Below are 16,181 nucleotides of genomic sequence, written 5' to 3'. Positions count from 1 at the left end.
GAGGAGAGAATGAAGGAAAGTGAACCAGCTGGAGGGAGGAGAGAATGAGGGAAAGAGAACCAGCTGGAGGGAGGAGAGAATGAAGGAAAGTGAACCAGCTGGAGGGAGGAGAGAATGAGGGAAAGAGAACCAGTTGGAGGGAGGAGAGAATGAGGGAAAGAGAACCAGCTGGAGGGAGGAGAGAATGAGGGAAAGTGAACCAGCTGGAGGGAGGAGAGAATGAAGGAAAGTGAACCAGCTGGAGGGAGGAGAGAATGAAGGAAAGTGAACCAGCTGGAGGGAGGAGAGAATGAGGGAAAGAGAACCAGCTGGAGGGAGGAGAGAATGAAGGAAAGTGAACCAGCTGGAGGGAGGAGAGAATGAGGGAAAGAGAACCAGTTGGAGGGAGGAGAGAATGAGGGAAAGAGAACCAGCTGGAGGGAGGAGAGAATGAAGGAAAGTGAACCAGCTGGAGGGAGGAGAGAATGAGGGAAAGAGAACCAGCTGGAGGGAGGAGAGAATGAAGGAAAGTGAACCAGCTGGAGGGAGGAGAGAATGAGGGAAAGAGAACCAGTTGGAGGGAGGAGAGAATGAGGGAAAGAGAACCAGCTGGAGGGAGGAGAGAATGAGGGAAATAGAGGAAAAGCTGTTTGACAGCGTCAGAAAGAGTATAGTGCTGGGACTGGAGGGATATCATTGCATTCAAGTTCAGATAGCAGGCCTAAGATCAGTCAGTGGGTTCTGTGGACAATCCAATGGGCCCTGGCTTTGCTTTTCTGCTGAAAGGAGTAACACAACCATCTCATTTTCACTCCAAACTGTCTGTGATCAGATCAGTGTACCCACTGAATACCAACTCCAAACAACATCGCATGAATTCAAGATTCTGACAAAGTGTTTTGGCAAGGTGCCCAATGGTTGTGAAGGTGGATTTGGTATTCATACTGTAGTCCCTCTTGCCTCCTCCCTCTGTCACTCTAATTCCCCAAAGGCCCGGGGAACAGATTGTATCACATTGTTTGTGCAGAATTATAATTGCTAATCTGTTTGTTTGGGGACAGTCACATGGCGAGAGATGGGAGTGCAATTTTCTGTGTGTTATTAGGGGTTCAGGATTGGATGGAGGAGTTGGCTTGTCAGTCTGCTGCTGTTTGCTGTCAGGTCATAGAGAAACGAGGATGAAGTTGAATCTTAGATACCACTTACTCTGTTCCTCCTCAGGTGCAATGCTCATTGACAACCAGCTAGCAGATAATCCTGCCTCAGCATCATAAACTTCAGAGAGTGTCTCTTGTCAGACCCTGGAAGTAGATTGGGTTGTGTGTTTGTGAATGTACGTGTGTGTCACACATGGTGCATCAATCTGATGTTTATTATCAACAAAGATCTTTTTAATACAGCCAATAACCTAAAGGCTGTAGCTTTAAACTGCCCTCTAAAACTCATTACCAATCTCATTGACTTGGTGACTTCCATCATCACCTATATAAACTGAACAAAAATATAAACGCAACATGTAAAGTGTTGGTCCCATGTTTCATGAGCTGAACTACAATATCCCAGAAATATTCCATACACAGAAACATTGTATTTCTCTAAACATATGTGCAGAAATGTATTTTCATCCCTGTTAGTGAGCATTTTTCCTTTGCCAATATAATCCATCCACCATCCATCCATAGCTCATCAAGAAGCTGATTAAACTGCATCTTCATTGCACAGGTGCACCTTGTGCTGGGAACAATAAAAGGCCACTCTAAAATGTGCTGTTTTGTCACACAACACAATGCCACAGATGTATCAAGTTTTGAGAGAACGTGCAATTGGCATGCTGTGTCACGTGTGCTCCCTCTGCGGCCTCTAGGTCACCAAGCTGCTCATTAAGGTAGTCCTAAAGGTTTTTAGGGTGTCTTTTAAGTGTTTGGACCGCAGCCACTGACTTGTTTTCTGGTCCACGCCCTTACTTTTTTAAAAAGGTATCTGTGACCAACAGATGCATATCTGTATTCCAGTCATGTGAAATCCATAGATTAGGGCCTAATGGATGAATTTAATTAACTGATTTCCTCATATGAACTGTAACTCAGTAAAATCTTTGAAATTGTTGCATGTTTATATTTTTGTTCAGTGTAGTTGTGAAATACTCTACTAATCAAAGCTGTAAAAGTAGTGTGCAAAACAACAGAGGTTTCATAGGCTGGAGAGAGAGAGAGAGAGAGAGAGACAGGACTGTGGCTGCTGCAGGGCAGTGTGTTCCAGAAGTTTACTCATACAAGACTGACGGCAAAGTTAATTCCCTTGCCGCTGCTCCAGGCTGAAGTGCATTATGGGATTGTATTGACTTTAACAGTGCCTTAGAAAATAGTGTTTTTGCAATAGGCATCCTCTCAACACACATTCTGCAGCATTGTTGCAGAAATATCTCCACATTATTTTGAATGTTGCATATTGTGGGCATCACACACATATCCTTATAGTTTTCATACATGTCCTACCGTGGAGAAGGCATGTACAACTTTGCCTGCCTACATATCCACATTGCTCCGGGAGTCTGGATTTGCCTCCCTCCCATATGATTTCTAGAATGTAAACACATTCTGACTCTTCTGATTGGTCCCAGAAACTGATGGGTTGGGCCAGAGCCGGCTTACATGATACTCTGATTGGTTAGATTTGCTGGAGACCATCCAATCGCTGATGAATTTGTTTTGTACGGTGCCCCTCATTTTGATGTCAAACAACGACTTTAGGATGTCAGTTTCAGAATTAATGTAGCGATCGCTAGAGCAGCGGAAATAAATTCATGGGGAGTCGTCAGGCAAGGCACAACTGACCAGAGTCACAGAGGTTTAGTCAGAACAGAGTTAGCACTGAGGTTAAGGTCTCTGCTGTATAAGAGATTCTCTTCAGTTGTTTCCAACTTTGGTCATGCTCCAGTCCATCCAGCTCTCTGTGTGCGTGTCAGGGCAGTCCCAGACAGGATGTGTGTCCTCTGTGTAGGAGTGGGAGAGATGGTCCTCATGTTGTGTGTGCCAGTGCCCTCACTGACCCCCTCTCAGCCTGCAGCCTCAATAATGCCCCCCCCCCTTGTAGGGAAGGCAGTGGAGAAAAGAGGGGCCCCAGGGAGTGACGAGATTAGAGGACAAAGTGGGCAGAGTGTCTGGGTCCCTCCCGCCCTCCCCACCTCCTCCACATTAATCCAGCACGCCCTCAGAAGCTTGATTTCATTTGTTCCTCCCTTTTTAATATGCTCATAAATTGAGTCTGCTGCAGCTGTAACTGAGCTCTCATTGCTGATTGTATATTTATGTGTATGTCTGTATGTGTGCAAGTATGTGTGTGTGTGTGTGTGTGTGTGTGTGTATATATATCTGATGTGTGTTAATATAAATTGTTCTTTATTGTGGGGTGTGTGTGTTTTATCTCTCTGTGTCGTCGTCCCCCATCCAGGTGTATGACACACCCCCAATGGCGGTGAAAGGCCCCCCCAGTGGTCAAGACATCTATGACACACCCCCCAGTGTGGACAAGAGCCAACTGCTCTCTCAGCAAACGGTGAGGCTGCAGCTACTGCACCACTAACACATTCTCTGTCTGTTGTTGTCGTAGAGGAGGGACACAGGGGGATACTCATCAGTCACAGTGGACTTTACCATCTGTACTTGATAGGTGTTGTCCTCTCCTTATCAGAATGTGTGTTTGACATCATTATGATGTCCTGTGGCAGTGAGGTTAAGTACAGTGTGTGTTTGACGTTGCCTTTGTCTCCCTCCCAGGTGTACGACTTCCCCCCCTCCGTCAGCAAGGATGTTCCAGACGCTCCTATCAGGGAGGAGACCTATGACGTACTCCCCCACTTTGCCAAGCTGAAGAGTCTGGAGAGCCAGAACCAGGGCTATCTGATCCCCGGTGGGCCTGAGCCCCCCATCCCTGAAGATGTGTACGATATCCCTCCCCCTCCCCTCACCGGAAAGCACTACCCAGACGCCCACCTGGGTCAGGAGATCTACGACATCCCCGCCAGTCTGAGGAAGGGTGCACTCCATGACCCCCAGGATGTGTACGATTTCCCCCGTGAGCGGCCTGCAGGCGAGGACTCCATCTATGACATCCCCCCTCAGGTGGTGCGAGATGCGGGCGCCACAGAGGAGCTGACGGTCAGCTTCAAACGCCTGTCTGCCTCCAGCACGGGCAGCACCCGCAGCAACCTGTCCACCTCCTCTCTGGACATGGTGCCAGTCAGGGAGTCAGCGGTGCCCAGCCAGTCCGGCCCAGGGAAGCTGTTGATCCTGGATCTAGATCAGGCCATGGAGCGCCTCTCCCGTCTGCAGCAGGGGGTGGAGGGCTCTGTCTCCCTCCTCATGTCCTTCATCAGTGGGAACTGGCGCAGCTCCACCCAGATGGAGGCCAACCTGCCAACCATCAGGCAGGCGGTGGACAGGATGAGGGTGGCTGTCAGGGACCTGCTGGAGTTTGCCAGGGGGGCTGTGGCCAACTCTGCCCAGGCCACTGACCGCACGTTACAGGCCAAGCTGGGCAAGCAGGTGCAGAAGATGGAGGAGGCCTTCCAGGGCCTTGTCAAGTACAGCCAGGCTCTGGATGCTGTGGCCTGGGCCCCTTCTGCCCTGATGACGCCCTCAGCAGGCAGCAGTGGGGATGACCTGGACCGGCTGGTCATGTGTGCCCGCGGTGTGCCTGACGACACCAAACAGCTGGCCTCATTTCTCCATGGCAACGCCTCGCTGCTCTTCAAAAGGACAAACAAGCAGCAGCAGCTTCCTCTGCCCCCCGTCCCCCATGCCGCTGACCTCATGGGTCAGATGACCAACAACAACATCTCAGCCTATCAGATGGGAGACGGGAGAGCCAACATTCAGTCCCGCCCCCTGCCGTCCCCGCCCAAGCTCACAGCCGAGGAGGAGACCCGTGACCGGCCGTACGAGACCACCGAGGAGGGATGGATGGAGGACTATGACTATGTGCATTTACAGGTAAAACCCCCTCTTATGAATCATCACACATTTATGTCCTCATTTATCAGTAGAGAATTAGTTTGGTGTATATTGGTACACTGAATCAACAGCACCAGTACTTCCTCATAGCGGTACGGTGGTTCAGAACAATCAGCAGCACTCTACATTAGCCCATGGATTATGTTAAGCATGTCGAGCCATGGTGTCTGTCTGTGTTCAATGATACGCCGGTGTGTGAGATGAGAGAGAGGATAGACTCCCGGTGTATCTCCATTTCCACACCACAGCCAGCAGATCAATGCCCCATAAAAGGCTTCCCCATGTGGGCGACACATACTGGTGCACTGCTTCAGGTGTCATCATCAATCATCATTACTACATGTACAGGCGTGTTTCTCTACATACCCATCATACATCATCACCATCTCTGTCCATTGCTGCTGTTGTTGCCCTCACGTGCAGCAGTATTGTGGTTGTGAAAATGCAAGAGGAACAGATGATTTTAAGACGATATGATATCATTGTGGGTGGCAGGTAGCCTTGCGGTAAGAGTGTTGAGCCAGTAACCAAAATGTTGCTAGTTCGAAGCCGACAAGGGGAAACGTCTGTCGATGTTCCCTTGAGCAAGGCACTTAACCCTAATTCTCCAGGGTTGCAGTTGATAATGGCAGAGCCTGGCCAAGACCCCACTCTCTGAGTTGGGATATGCAAAAAAACACATTTCCAATTCACTCATACATATTAATACACACTTGTTCATGTGTGAAATAGGAAAAATATAAGCACCCACCAAATTATTATTATCTAACAGACATTTATATATTCACTGTTTCAGTGCTTTATGTGTGTGTAGCACACTAACATACAAACCCTGAATTCATGTGTCAGCTACCCTCAGGGTAGTGGCAGAGCTGCTGTGTGTGGTCTGGTCTAATATGAGCTCATACTGCCCTCTGCTGATTAGGAGAATTATCACACGTTGAGTCAGATGGATCATTTTATATGGGTGATCCTTCCTTGATCCAGTAGAATTCAAATCTCATCCCAGCATTGTCTGAGCGTGTTTGTGTCTGTCTATGTGCTTGGAGCAGTAAGTAAGTTTACTCTTCTTTCCGTCCTTTGGTTTCCAGGGTAAGGAGGAGTTTGAGAAGAATCAGAGGCAATTATTAGAGAAAGGGACCAGACACAACAAAACCACACTGGAACAGCAGCAGGTGAGGATCTGTGGGTCTGTCAGTGAGCGAGTGGATGTGTAAATGACAGGCAGCCCAATTCTGATATTTGTTTTACTAATTGGTCTTTTTTGTGCCCGGTTTCCCAAAAGCATCTTAACTTCGTCAACATCGGCTGAATTGAAGAAGGGCCAAATTCAAATTAAATTGCTAAAAATATTAAATTTTCATGAAATCACAAGTGCAATATAGCAAAACACAGCTTTGCTTGTTGTTAATTCACCTGGCGTGTCAGAGTTCAAAAAAGTTTTACAGCAAAGCTATCCAAGCGTTTATGTTAGGACATCTCTCTCAGCAGACAAAACATTACAAACAGCTAGCAGCAAAGTAGATTGGTAACGATAGTCAGAAAAGCAATAAAATGAATCGCTTACCTTTGATGATCTTCGGTTGTTTGCACTCACGAGACTCCCAGTTACACAATAAATGTTCCTTTTGTTCCATAAAGATTATTTTTATATCCAAAATACCTCCATTTGTTTGGTGCGTTTTGTTAAGAAATCCACAGGCTCGAGCGGTCACGACGGGGCAGACGAAAATTCCAAATAGTATCCGTAAAGTTCGTAAAAACATGTCAAACGTTTTTTATAATCAACCCTCAGGTTTATTTTACAATAAATAATCGATAATATTTCAACCGGACCGTAGCTTTTTCAATAGGAGATTGCAAAACTCATGCAAAACTCATGCACCCAGCCATCCACTGATGCGATGTGATCTTTCTCGTTCTCAGAATAAAAGCCTGAAACTATGTCTAAAGACTGTATGGCTTCTGGTTGATATCCCTTTAAATGGAGGGAAGGCATGCAATGGAACAGGGAGATTCGTTTCTCTTAGGCCTTGTTGGAAGAAAAAAAATCCTTGTTGGATTTTTCTCAGGTTTTCACCTGCAATATCAGTTCTGTTATACTAACAGACAATATTTTGACCGTTTTGGAAACTTTAGAGTGTTTTCTGACAATTATATGCATATTCTAGATTCTGGGCCTGAGAAATAGGCAGTTTCAGATGGGTAAGTTTTTCATCCAAACATCAAAATACTGCCCCCTACACTCAACAGGTTAAGGCTAAGTTCATCTTAGAACAATAGGAACTAATAGTTCTAACGATGAACTTAGCCTTAAAATGCTTTTGGGAAACCGGGCCCTGATCTTTTCACATCAGATATTTTTCAGAGCTGATCTGATTGGTCAAACGATCAATTGGTGAAAAAAAGATCAGAATTGGGCTGCTTCTCTAAATGTAGCCATTGTCAATAATAAGGGAGTGTTTGGAAGGACATTATATGTGACGGTAGTGTTACATTGGTGTCTCAGAGGCTGAGCTTTCAGTCAGTTGATATGGGATGTTTACAGATCAGGCAGATATTTATTTACTCTCTGTGTTCCCATCTACTGCAGCTGAAACAGTTTGAGCGACTGGAGCAGGAAGTCAGCCGGCCAATCAACAACGATATCTCAGGCTGGACTCCGCCTCCCCACTACCCAACGGCCCAGCGGAGCAAGCTGAGCATGGGTGACCGGCAGCTGCTGCTCTTCTACTCGGAGCAGTGTGAGGCCAACGTCACCACCCTCACCAACGCCATCGACGCCTTCTATTCCTCCATCAACAACAACCAGCCGCCCAAGATCTTTGTGGCTCACAGCAAGTTTGTCATCCTCAGCGCACACAAGCTGGTGTTCATCGGGGACACGCTCTCGCGACAGGCCAAGTCCCCAGAGGTGCGGGCGCATGTAGCCCAGCACAGTAACACGCTGTGTGACAAACTCAAGGACATCGTAGTGAGCACCAAGACTGCAGCGCTGCAGTACCCGTCCCCCGGTGCGGCGCGAGACATGACGGAGAGGGTGAGGGAGCTGGCCGGCTGCACACAGCAGTTCCGCATGGCTCTGGGCCAGCTGGTGGCCATGTGAACCTCTGGTCCTGAGACACTGACATGGGGAGTCCACACTGGGACACACAGCACCCACACACCCAGTGGGTCACTGTCACAGACACATGGACCCTTCAACCTCCTCTTGTGCTTTTTATTTCAAAAAAGGACAACTATCTGACTGGGCTGGGCCATTGGTTGTAAATGAATCATTGTAAATATTTTAAGTTACTATTAGCCAGAAAAAAAAGTCAAAGAAAATGAACTTCCACTATATATATATATATATATATGTTTTTGAGACCTGGAAAACATGATGTAGTTTTTAGACAATGTCCACTGTTATTATTGTTGCTATACTGTAATTATTGCTCTGCTTATTATAATTGTTATCATTATTGTTATAATGCGTTGATTAAGGATGTTTACATTTCAAACACAATGTATGTATTACGTAATGCTGTTTTTCATCCCAGATTATCAAATATGGTGGATTTTGTTAAAGTAATGTACTTGTCAGGTGAGCTGTAGGATATGTTGACAGAAAATGAATAGCTTTCCTTGGCTCTGTCAAAGGAGGCTGGGGATCGGGTTGTGAGTGTAAGGCATTCTGGGTAGGGGCTGGGAGGGAGAGGTTTCCCTGACAGTTAATAACATTCTCAGATATACTGCTGTCATGGGACAGGATTCATTTGAGTAGTTCTACATGCTAATTAAAATGCCCCAATTAGAAGACTTTCTTATAATACTATCTCTTCCTTTGAGATAGAAGTCAGAATGAAAAGAACAAACCTGATTTGGAGGTAAGAAATCTGAGGTTAAAAGAAATATGAATTTACGTATTTTTTTCTGCATTACAACTTCCCTTGTTCTTCAAAAGCACAAGGCAATATCCGTCTGTCTGCTGCTCCTAGAGTGCTTGTTGTATCACCCACACTCTCCCAGACTCTCATAGTCCTGCATGCTCTCTGTGATCTAAAAAGGGTTGGTTTGGACTCCTCTGTGGCTCCACTGTGTTCCAGACCAGGCTCTCTGCTCACCTCATACAGGAATAACTCTGCTTTCCCTCCCCTTAGCACTTCCTGGACAGCACCACTGCACCCTGCAGGCCAGGGAAACCCGCTATGGGGGTAAAGGTGTGAGAAGTGCATTTGAATCATGAGCATACACTCAACACCCTTGTAAGTTGATGAGCAAATTAGGGAGTGGTTGTTTGTGAGCCACATCTCTGCATTTTACCAAATGTATGTGTACACACACACACACACACACACACACATAATATTGAAGGTAATGCCTGTTTGCATAACAGTAACCATTCTTGACACTTCAAATGACTTTGCAGCAGCTGTATCATATCCCCTCTTCCAATAGCTGTACCAGAGGTATGTGAGTTCAGCTTGGCCAGTGGGTGTGTTTTACTAGTTCTTGAGTCCTGGAGACATCTCCACATGAAGCAGAGGAATCTGCTGCCACTCCAGTTTCCATTGTCCAGTTTTCTAAAACCTGATTGGCTGTATTCCAAGTATCAGATTACATATTGTACTATAAATCGCTGCAACATGTTGTTGTGGATATAGTTGAAACCCCTATCAAGTAAAAATAATACCTTGAAAACAAAGCAGACTGGTATTTGTGGTGATGTTATTATGGTCTCAAATCTGTGTTTTAAGATTTGAAATATATATGTTCAGGACATTGCATAACTGGAAAATATATGCTTAATATATTTTCATTAAAAAATAAACTTCAAACCTACTCTCTCTTTAAGAAGCTATGTGCTGTGAGTGAAATTGCATATACTAGAAATGCTTAGTTAATTGTAAGATCATTGTACCCCAGTAACTTCAGCACTAACACCAACTCCTGAGAGATATCTGATCTCCTTGTCAAGTGTGTCTCTACTTACCCTGGGGCTCTGTATGCTGGACCGCCATGATTATATATATTTTTATATATATATATATATAATAATACACTAACTCTTGTCAAAGTTCATTACCAGCCTCAGAAATTGCAGCTCAAATAAATGCTTCACAGAGTTCAAGTATCAGACACATCTCAACAACAACTGTTCAGAGGAGACTGTGTGAATCAGGCCTTTATGGTCGAATTGCTGCAAAGAAACCACTACTGAAGGACACCAATAAGAAGAAGAGACTTGCTTGGTCCAAGACACATGCGCAATGGACATTAGACCGGTGGAAATCTGTCCTTTCGTCTGATGAGTCCAAATTTGAGATTTTTGATTCCAAACACCGTGTTTTTGTGAGATGCAGAGTAGGTGAACGGATGATCTCTGCATGTGTGGTTCCCACCGTGAAGCATGGAGGAGGAAGTGTGATGGTGTGGGGTGCTTTGCTGGTGATAACTGTCTGTAATTTATTTAGAATTCAAGGCACATTTAACCAGCATGGCTACCACAGCATTCTGCAGCGATTTGCCATCCTATCTGGTTTGCGCTTAGAGGGACTATCATTTGTTTTTCAACAGGACAATGACCCACCACACCTCCAGGCTGCGTTAGGAGTATTTGACCAATAAGGAGAGTGATGGAGTGCTGCATCAGATGACCTGGTCTCCACAATCACCCTACCTCAACCCAACTAAGATGGTTTGCGATGAATTGGACTGCAATGTGAAGGAAAAGCAGTCAACAAGTGCTCAGCATATGTGGGAATTTCTTCGACTGTTGGAAAATCATTCCATGTGAAGCTGGTTGAGAGAATGCCAAGAGTGTGCAAAGCTGTCATCAAGGCAAATGGTGGCTACTTTGAATAATCTAAACTATAAAATATAATTAGATTCGTTTAACACTTTTTTTGGTTACTACATGATTCCATATGTGTTATTTCATAGTTTTGATGTTTTCACTATTATTCGACAATGTAGAAAATAGTCAAAGAAAGAAAAACAATTGAATGAGTAGGTGTGTCCAAACGTTTGACTGGTAAAAGTTTTGAGACTGCCAAAAGTTTTGAGAATGACACAAATATTAATTTTCACAAAGTCTGCTGCCTCAGTTTGTATGATGGTAATTTGCATATACTCCAGAATGTTATGAAGAGTGATCAGATGAATTGCAACTAATTGAAAAGTCCCTCTTTGCCATGCAAATTAACTGAATCCCCAAAAAACATTTCCACGACATTTCAGCCCTGCCTCAAAAGGACCAGCTGACATCATGTCAGTGATTCTCTCGTTAACACAGGTGTGAGTGTTGACGAGGACAAGGCTGGAGATCACTCTGTCATGCTGATTGAGTTCGAATAACAGACTGGAAGCTTCAAAAGGAGGGTGGTGCTTGGAGTCATTGTTCTTCCTCTGTCAACCATGGTTACCTGCAAGGAAACACGTGCCGTCATCATTGCTTTGCACAAAAAGGACTTCACAGGCAAGGATATTGCTGCAAGTAAGATTGCACCGAAATCAACCATTTATCGGATCGTCAAGAACTTCAAGGAGAGAGGTTCAATTGTTGTGAAGAAAGCTTCAGAGAGCCCAAGAAAGTCCAGCAAGCGCCAGGACCGTCTCCTAAAGTTGATTCAGCTGCGGGATCAGGGCACCACCAGTACAGAGCTTGCTCAGGAATGGCAGCAGGCAGGTGTGAGTGCATCTGCACACACAGTGAGGCGAAGACTTTTGGAGGATGGCCTGGTGTCAAGAAGGGCAGCAAAGAAGCTACTTCTCTCCAGGAAAAACATTGGGGACAGACTGATATTCTGCAAAAGGTACAGGGATTGGACTGCTGAGGACTGGGGTAAAGTCATAGTCTTTGATTAATCCCCTTTCGGATGGTTTGGGGCATTCGGAAAAAGCTTGTCCGGAGAAGACAAGGTGAGCACTACACTCAGTCCTGTGTCATGCCAACAGTAAAGCATCCTGAGACCATTCATGTGTGGGGTTGCTTCTCAACCAAGAGAAGCAATTTTGCCTAAGAACACAGCCATGAATAAAGAATGGTACCAACACATCCTCCGAGAGCAACTTCTCCCAACCATCCAGGAACAGTTTGGTGATGAACAATGCCTTTTCCAGCATGATGGAGCACCTTGCCATAAGGCAAAAGTGATAACTAAGTGGCTCGGTGAACAAAAAAATGATATTTTGGGTCCATTGCCAGGAAACTCCGCAGACCTTAATCCCATTGAGAACTTGTGGTCAATCCTCAAGAGGCGGGTGGACAAACAAAAACCCACAAATTCTGACAAACTCCAAGCATTGGTTATGCAAGAATGGGCTGCCATCAGTCAGGATCTGGCCCAGAAGTTAATTGACAGCATGCCAGGGCAGATTGCAGAGGTCTTGAAAAAGAAGGGTCAACACTGTAAATGTTGACTCTTTGCATCAACTTCATGTAATTGTCAGTAAAAGCCTTGACACTTATGAAATGCTTGTAATTATACTTTAGTATTCCATAGTAACATCTGACAAAAATATCTAAAGACACTGAAGCAGCCAATTTTGTGGAAATTAATATTTGTGTCATTCTCAAAACTTTTGGCCACAACTATATATATACATATTTTTTTGTATTTTACCCCCTTTTTCTCCACAATTTCAGGCGCCCGGAATGCCACAAGGAGTCGCTAGAGCACAATGAGCCAAGTTAAGCCCCACCGGCCAAACCTTCCCCTAACCCGGTCGACACTGGGCCAATTGTGCGCTGCCCTATGGGACTCCCAGTCACGGTTGTTTGGGATCAAATCCTGGGTCTGTAGTGACGCCTTAGACCGCTTCATCACTCACGAGGCCCCGGGCCGCAGTGATTCTGGCTCTGTTTATACCTGATTCTAACATACGTCCTTTGTCATGATCTTGTTCACATTCTGATTGTGTCCACATTTTTAGACAAGTGTAGATGATTAAAAGACTCATTGTGATCTACCTCCTGAGGTAGTCAGACACACATTGTGTCTGGATATCTTACAAGTGTAGATGGATATGGAGAGTGAAATCATTTAAACCATCATTATCCCGCCCTCTAAAATCATTGATAGGTGGCACCATTGACTTATGGCATCAATATGTCTTAAAATAAATAAATACATATTATTTTGAATGAATATGTGTCAAATAATTTGCATACAGGGAAGGACCTGGAAATCTGGTCATAGTACAGACACAGTGGACTATGAGACACATATTTCTGAAAATGTGGGCACAATCAGAATGTGGACAAGATTAGGACGCATGTTAGCGGCAGGTATAAACGAGGCTTCTGTGAAACTATAGAAACTAAATTGTTAATATCTTAATGTGTAACTAAGGCCTAGATTCAACCAGATCCAGCGTGATGCCCCATTTACATCGTGATGTATTTCATTATGTCGTGCTTCAACTTCATACAATCTCATTCCACTACTGGACGGAGAGTATAGGATAGGGTTTAACAACTCAAGACAAGGTGGAGGAGAGCAGTCTCTCGTCAGAGATCGCATTTATTTGGGGAAATGGCTAAATATGACCTTTTCATTCGACAGGATAAACATATTGTTTTAGTTGATAATAAAACATTACATTTAATTACTTATTACTCAACTTATTACTCAACTCAACTTTCTAGCAAGTTAAGGTATAGAGCAGCTAACTAGCTAAAAGCTAGGCTATACTGTATCTAGCGACGTGCACCAAATAATTATAATAAAAAACAAATGTCATTAACATCACAATAAAATAAAATGGGAGACAATGGTCAAAGTATAATTGTCTTCACAGCCAAAGTGTATTATTTTTAACATACAATGAAAATAGTTCAACAACCGCTGCTCTAATGGAACTGAATCTCTGCTACTCGCATAAGGATCATAACTCATGCTTATGGCTTGACATAGATACAGTCCAGCTCTTAACGCTTAAAAAAAGGGATTTAGGGATATGATGAGTCTATGGTATTCAACTGGGAGTCTGGGGTCCCCTAGGGGGATTTGTATTTTTTTTCTCAACGTTTTTATGATTATTGCAAGCAACAAGAGAATACATACCTACTACGGTAGAAAATTGAAAATTACACTCATTGGAGTTAACTACATTCACTGGAGTATCTGACATAGGTATTGAGAAAGCACCGGTAAACAGGCTACCAGGGCAGCAAGTGTTGCTGGCTGCTGGTAAGCTTTCTTGACTTGAACATACAGTTGAAGTCGGAAGTTTATATACACTTATATTGGAGTCATTAAAACTGTTTTTTCAACCACTCCACACATTTCTTGTTAACCAACTATAGTTTTGGCAAGTCGGTTAGGACATCTACTTTGTGCATGATACAAGTAATTTTCCCAACAATTGTTTACAGACAGATTATTTCACTTAGAATTCACTGTATCACAATTCCAGTGGGTCAGAAGTTTACATACTCTAAGTTGACTGTGCTTTTAAACAGCTTGGAAAATCCAGAAAATTATGTCATGGCTTTAGAAGCTTCTGATAGGCTAATTGACATTATTTGAGTCAATTGGAGGTGTACCCGTGGATGTATTTCAAGGCCTACCTTCAAACTCAGTGCCTCTTCCCTTGACATCATGCGAAAATCAAAAGAAATCAGGCAAGACCTCAGAAAAATAATTGTAGACCTCCACAAGTCTGGTTCATCCTTGGGAGCAATTTCCAAATTTCCTGAGCCGTCATACCGCTCAGGAAGGAGACGCATTCTCTCTCCTAGAGATGAATGTACTTTGGTGCGAAAAGTGCAAATGAATCCCAGAACAACAGCAAAGGACCTTGTGAAGATGCTGGAGGATTCAGGTACAAAAGTATCTATATCCACAGTAAAACGAGTCCTATATCGACATAACCTGAAAGACCGCTTAGCAAGGAAGAAGCCACTGCTTCAAAACCGCCATACAAAAGCCGGGCTACGGTTTGCAACTGCACTTGGGGACAAAGGTCATACTTATTGGAGAAATGTCCTCTGGTCTGATGAAACAAAAATAGAACTGTTTGGCCATAATGACCATTGTTATGTTTGGAGGAAAAAGGGGGAGGCCTGCAAGCCGAAGAACACCATCCCAACCGTGAAGCACGGGGGGTGGCAGCATTATGTTGTGGGGGTGCTTTTCTGCAGGAGGGACTGGTGCACTTCACAAAATATATGGCATCATGAGAAGGAGAATTGAAGCAACATCTCAATACATCAGTGAAGTTAAAGCTTGGTCGCAAATGGGTCTTCCAAATGGACAATGACCCCAAGCATACTTACAAAGTTGTGGCAAAATGGCTTAAGGACAACAAAGTCAAGGTATTGGAGTGGCCATCACAAAGCCCTGACCTCAATCCTATAGAACATTTGTGGGTAGAACTGAAAAAGTGTGTGTGCGCAAGGAGGCCTACAAACCTAACTCAGGTACAGTGTGAATTTAAGTATGCTCTCTCGAATTCTCTCTTTTTCTCTTTCTTTCTTTTTCTCTCTTGGAGGACCTGAGCCCTAGGACCATGCCTCAGGACTACCTGGCATGATGACTCCTTGCTGTCCCCAGTTCACCTGGCCGTGCTGCTGCTCCAGTTTCAGCTGTTCTGCCTATAGAAAATTTGTGGGTAGAACTGAAAAAGTGTGTGTGCGCAAGGAGGCCTACAAACCTAACTCAGTTACAGTGTGAATTTAAGTATGCTCTCTCGAATTCTCTCTTTTTCTCTTTCTTTCTTTTTCTCTCTTGGATGACCTGAGCCCTAGGACCATGCCTCAGGACTACCTGGCATGATGACTCCTTGCTCTCCCCAGTTCACCTGGCCGTGCTGCTGCTCCAGTTTCAGCTGTTCTGCCTGCGACTATGGAACCCTGACCTGTTCACCAGACATGCTACCTGTCCCAGACCGGCTGTTTTCAACTCTCTAGAGACAGCAGTAGCGGTAGAGATACTCTTAATGATCGGCTATGAAAAGCCAACTGACATTTACTCCTGAGGTGCTGACCTGTTGCACCCTCGACAACTACTGTGATTATTATTATTTGACCATGCTGGTCATTTATGAACATTTGAAAATCTTGGCCATGTACTGTTATAATCTCCACCCGGCACAGCCAGAAGAGGACTGTCCACCCCTCATAGCCTGGTTCCTCTCTAGGTTTCTTGCTAGGTTTTGGCCTTTCTATGGAGTTTTTCCTAGCCACCGTGCTTCTACACCTGC

At 44.5% G+C, this 16,181-nt stretch overlaps 1 protein-coding gene across 4 annotated transcripts in view; it reads left to right on the top strand.

Annotated features, from left to right (window-relative positions):
• The window catches only part of LOC109867161 (breast cancer anti-estrogen resistance protein 1-like), a 125,584-nt gene extending 115,769 nt beyond the window's left edge, over positions 1 to 9,815 (top strand). For 2 of the 4 annotated variants that reach the window (XM_031801494.1, XM_031801493.1), the window contains exons 4-7: positions 3,430 to 3,534; positions 3,756 to 4,970; positions 6,083 to 6,166; positions 7,585 to 9,815. In XM_031801494.1, coding sequence (XP_031657354.1) covers positions 3,430 to 3,534; positions 3,756 to 4,970; positions 6,083 to 6,166; positions 7,585 to 8,097 — 1,917 coding nt within the window. In that variant the 3' untranslated portion in view covers positions 8,098 to 9,815. Of the gene's footprint in view, positions 1 to 3,429; positions 3,535 to 3,755; positions 4,971 to 6,082; positions 6,167 to 7,581 lie in introns of all 4 variants that reach the window. The other 2 variants (XM_031801492.1, XM_031801491.1) reach the window with 1 other exon arrangement.
• The last annotated feature ends 6,366 nt before the right edge of the window (positions 9,816 to 16,181 follow it).

Source organism: Oncorhynchus kisutch, linkage group LG22 (genome assembly GCF_002021735.2).
Source record: "Oncorhynchus kisutch isolate 150728-3 linkage group LG22, Okis_V2, whole genome shotgun sequence".
NCBI classification, from domain to species: Eukaryota; Metazoa; Chordata; class Actinopteri; order Salmoniformes; family Salmonidae; genus Oncorhynchus; species Oncorhynchus kisutch.
The sequence above is the reverse complement of the archived record's forward strand: the minus strand, read 5'-3'. Positions and strand labels throughout refer to the sequence as shown.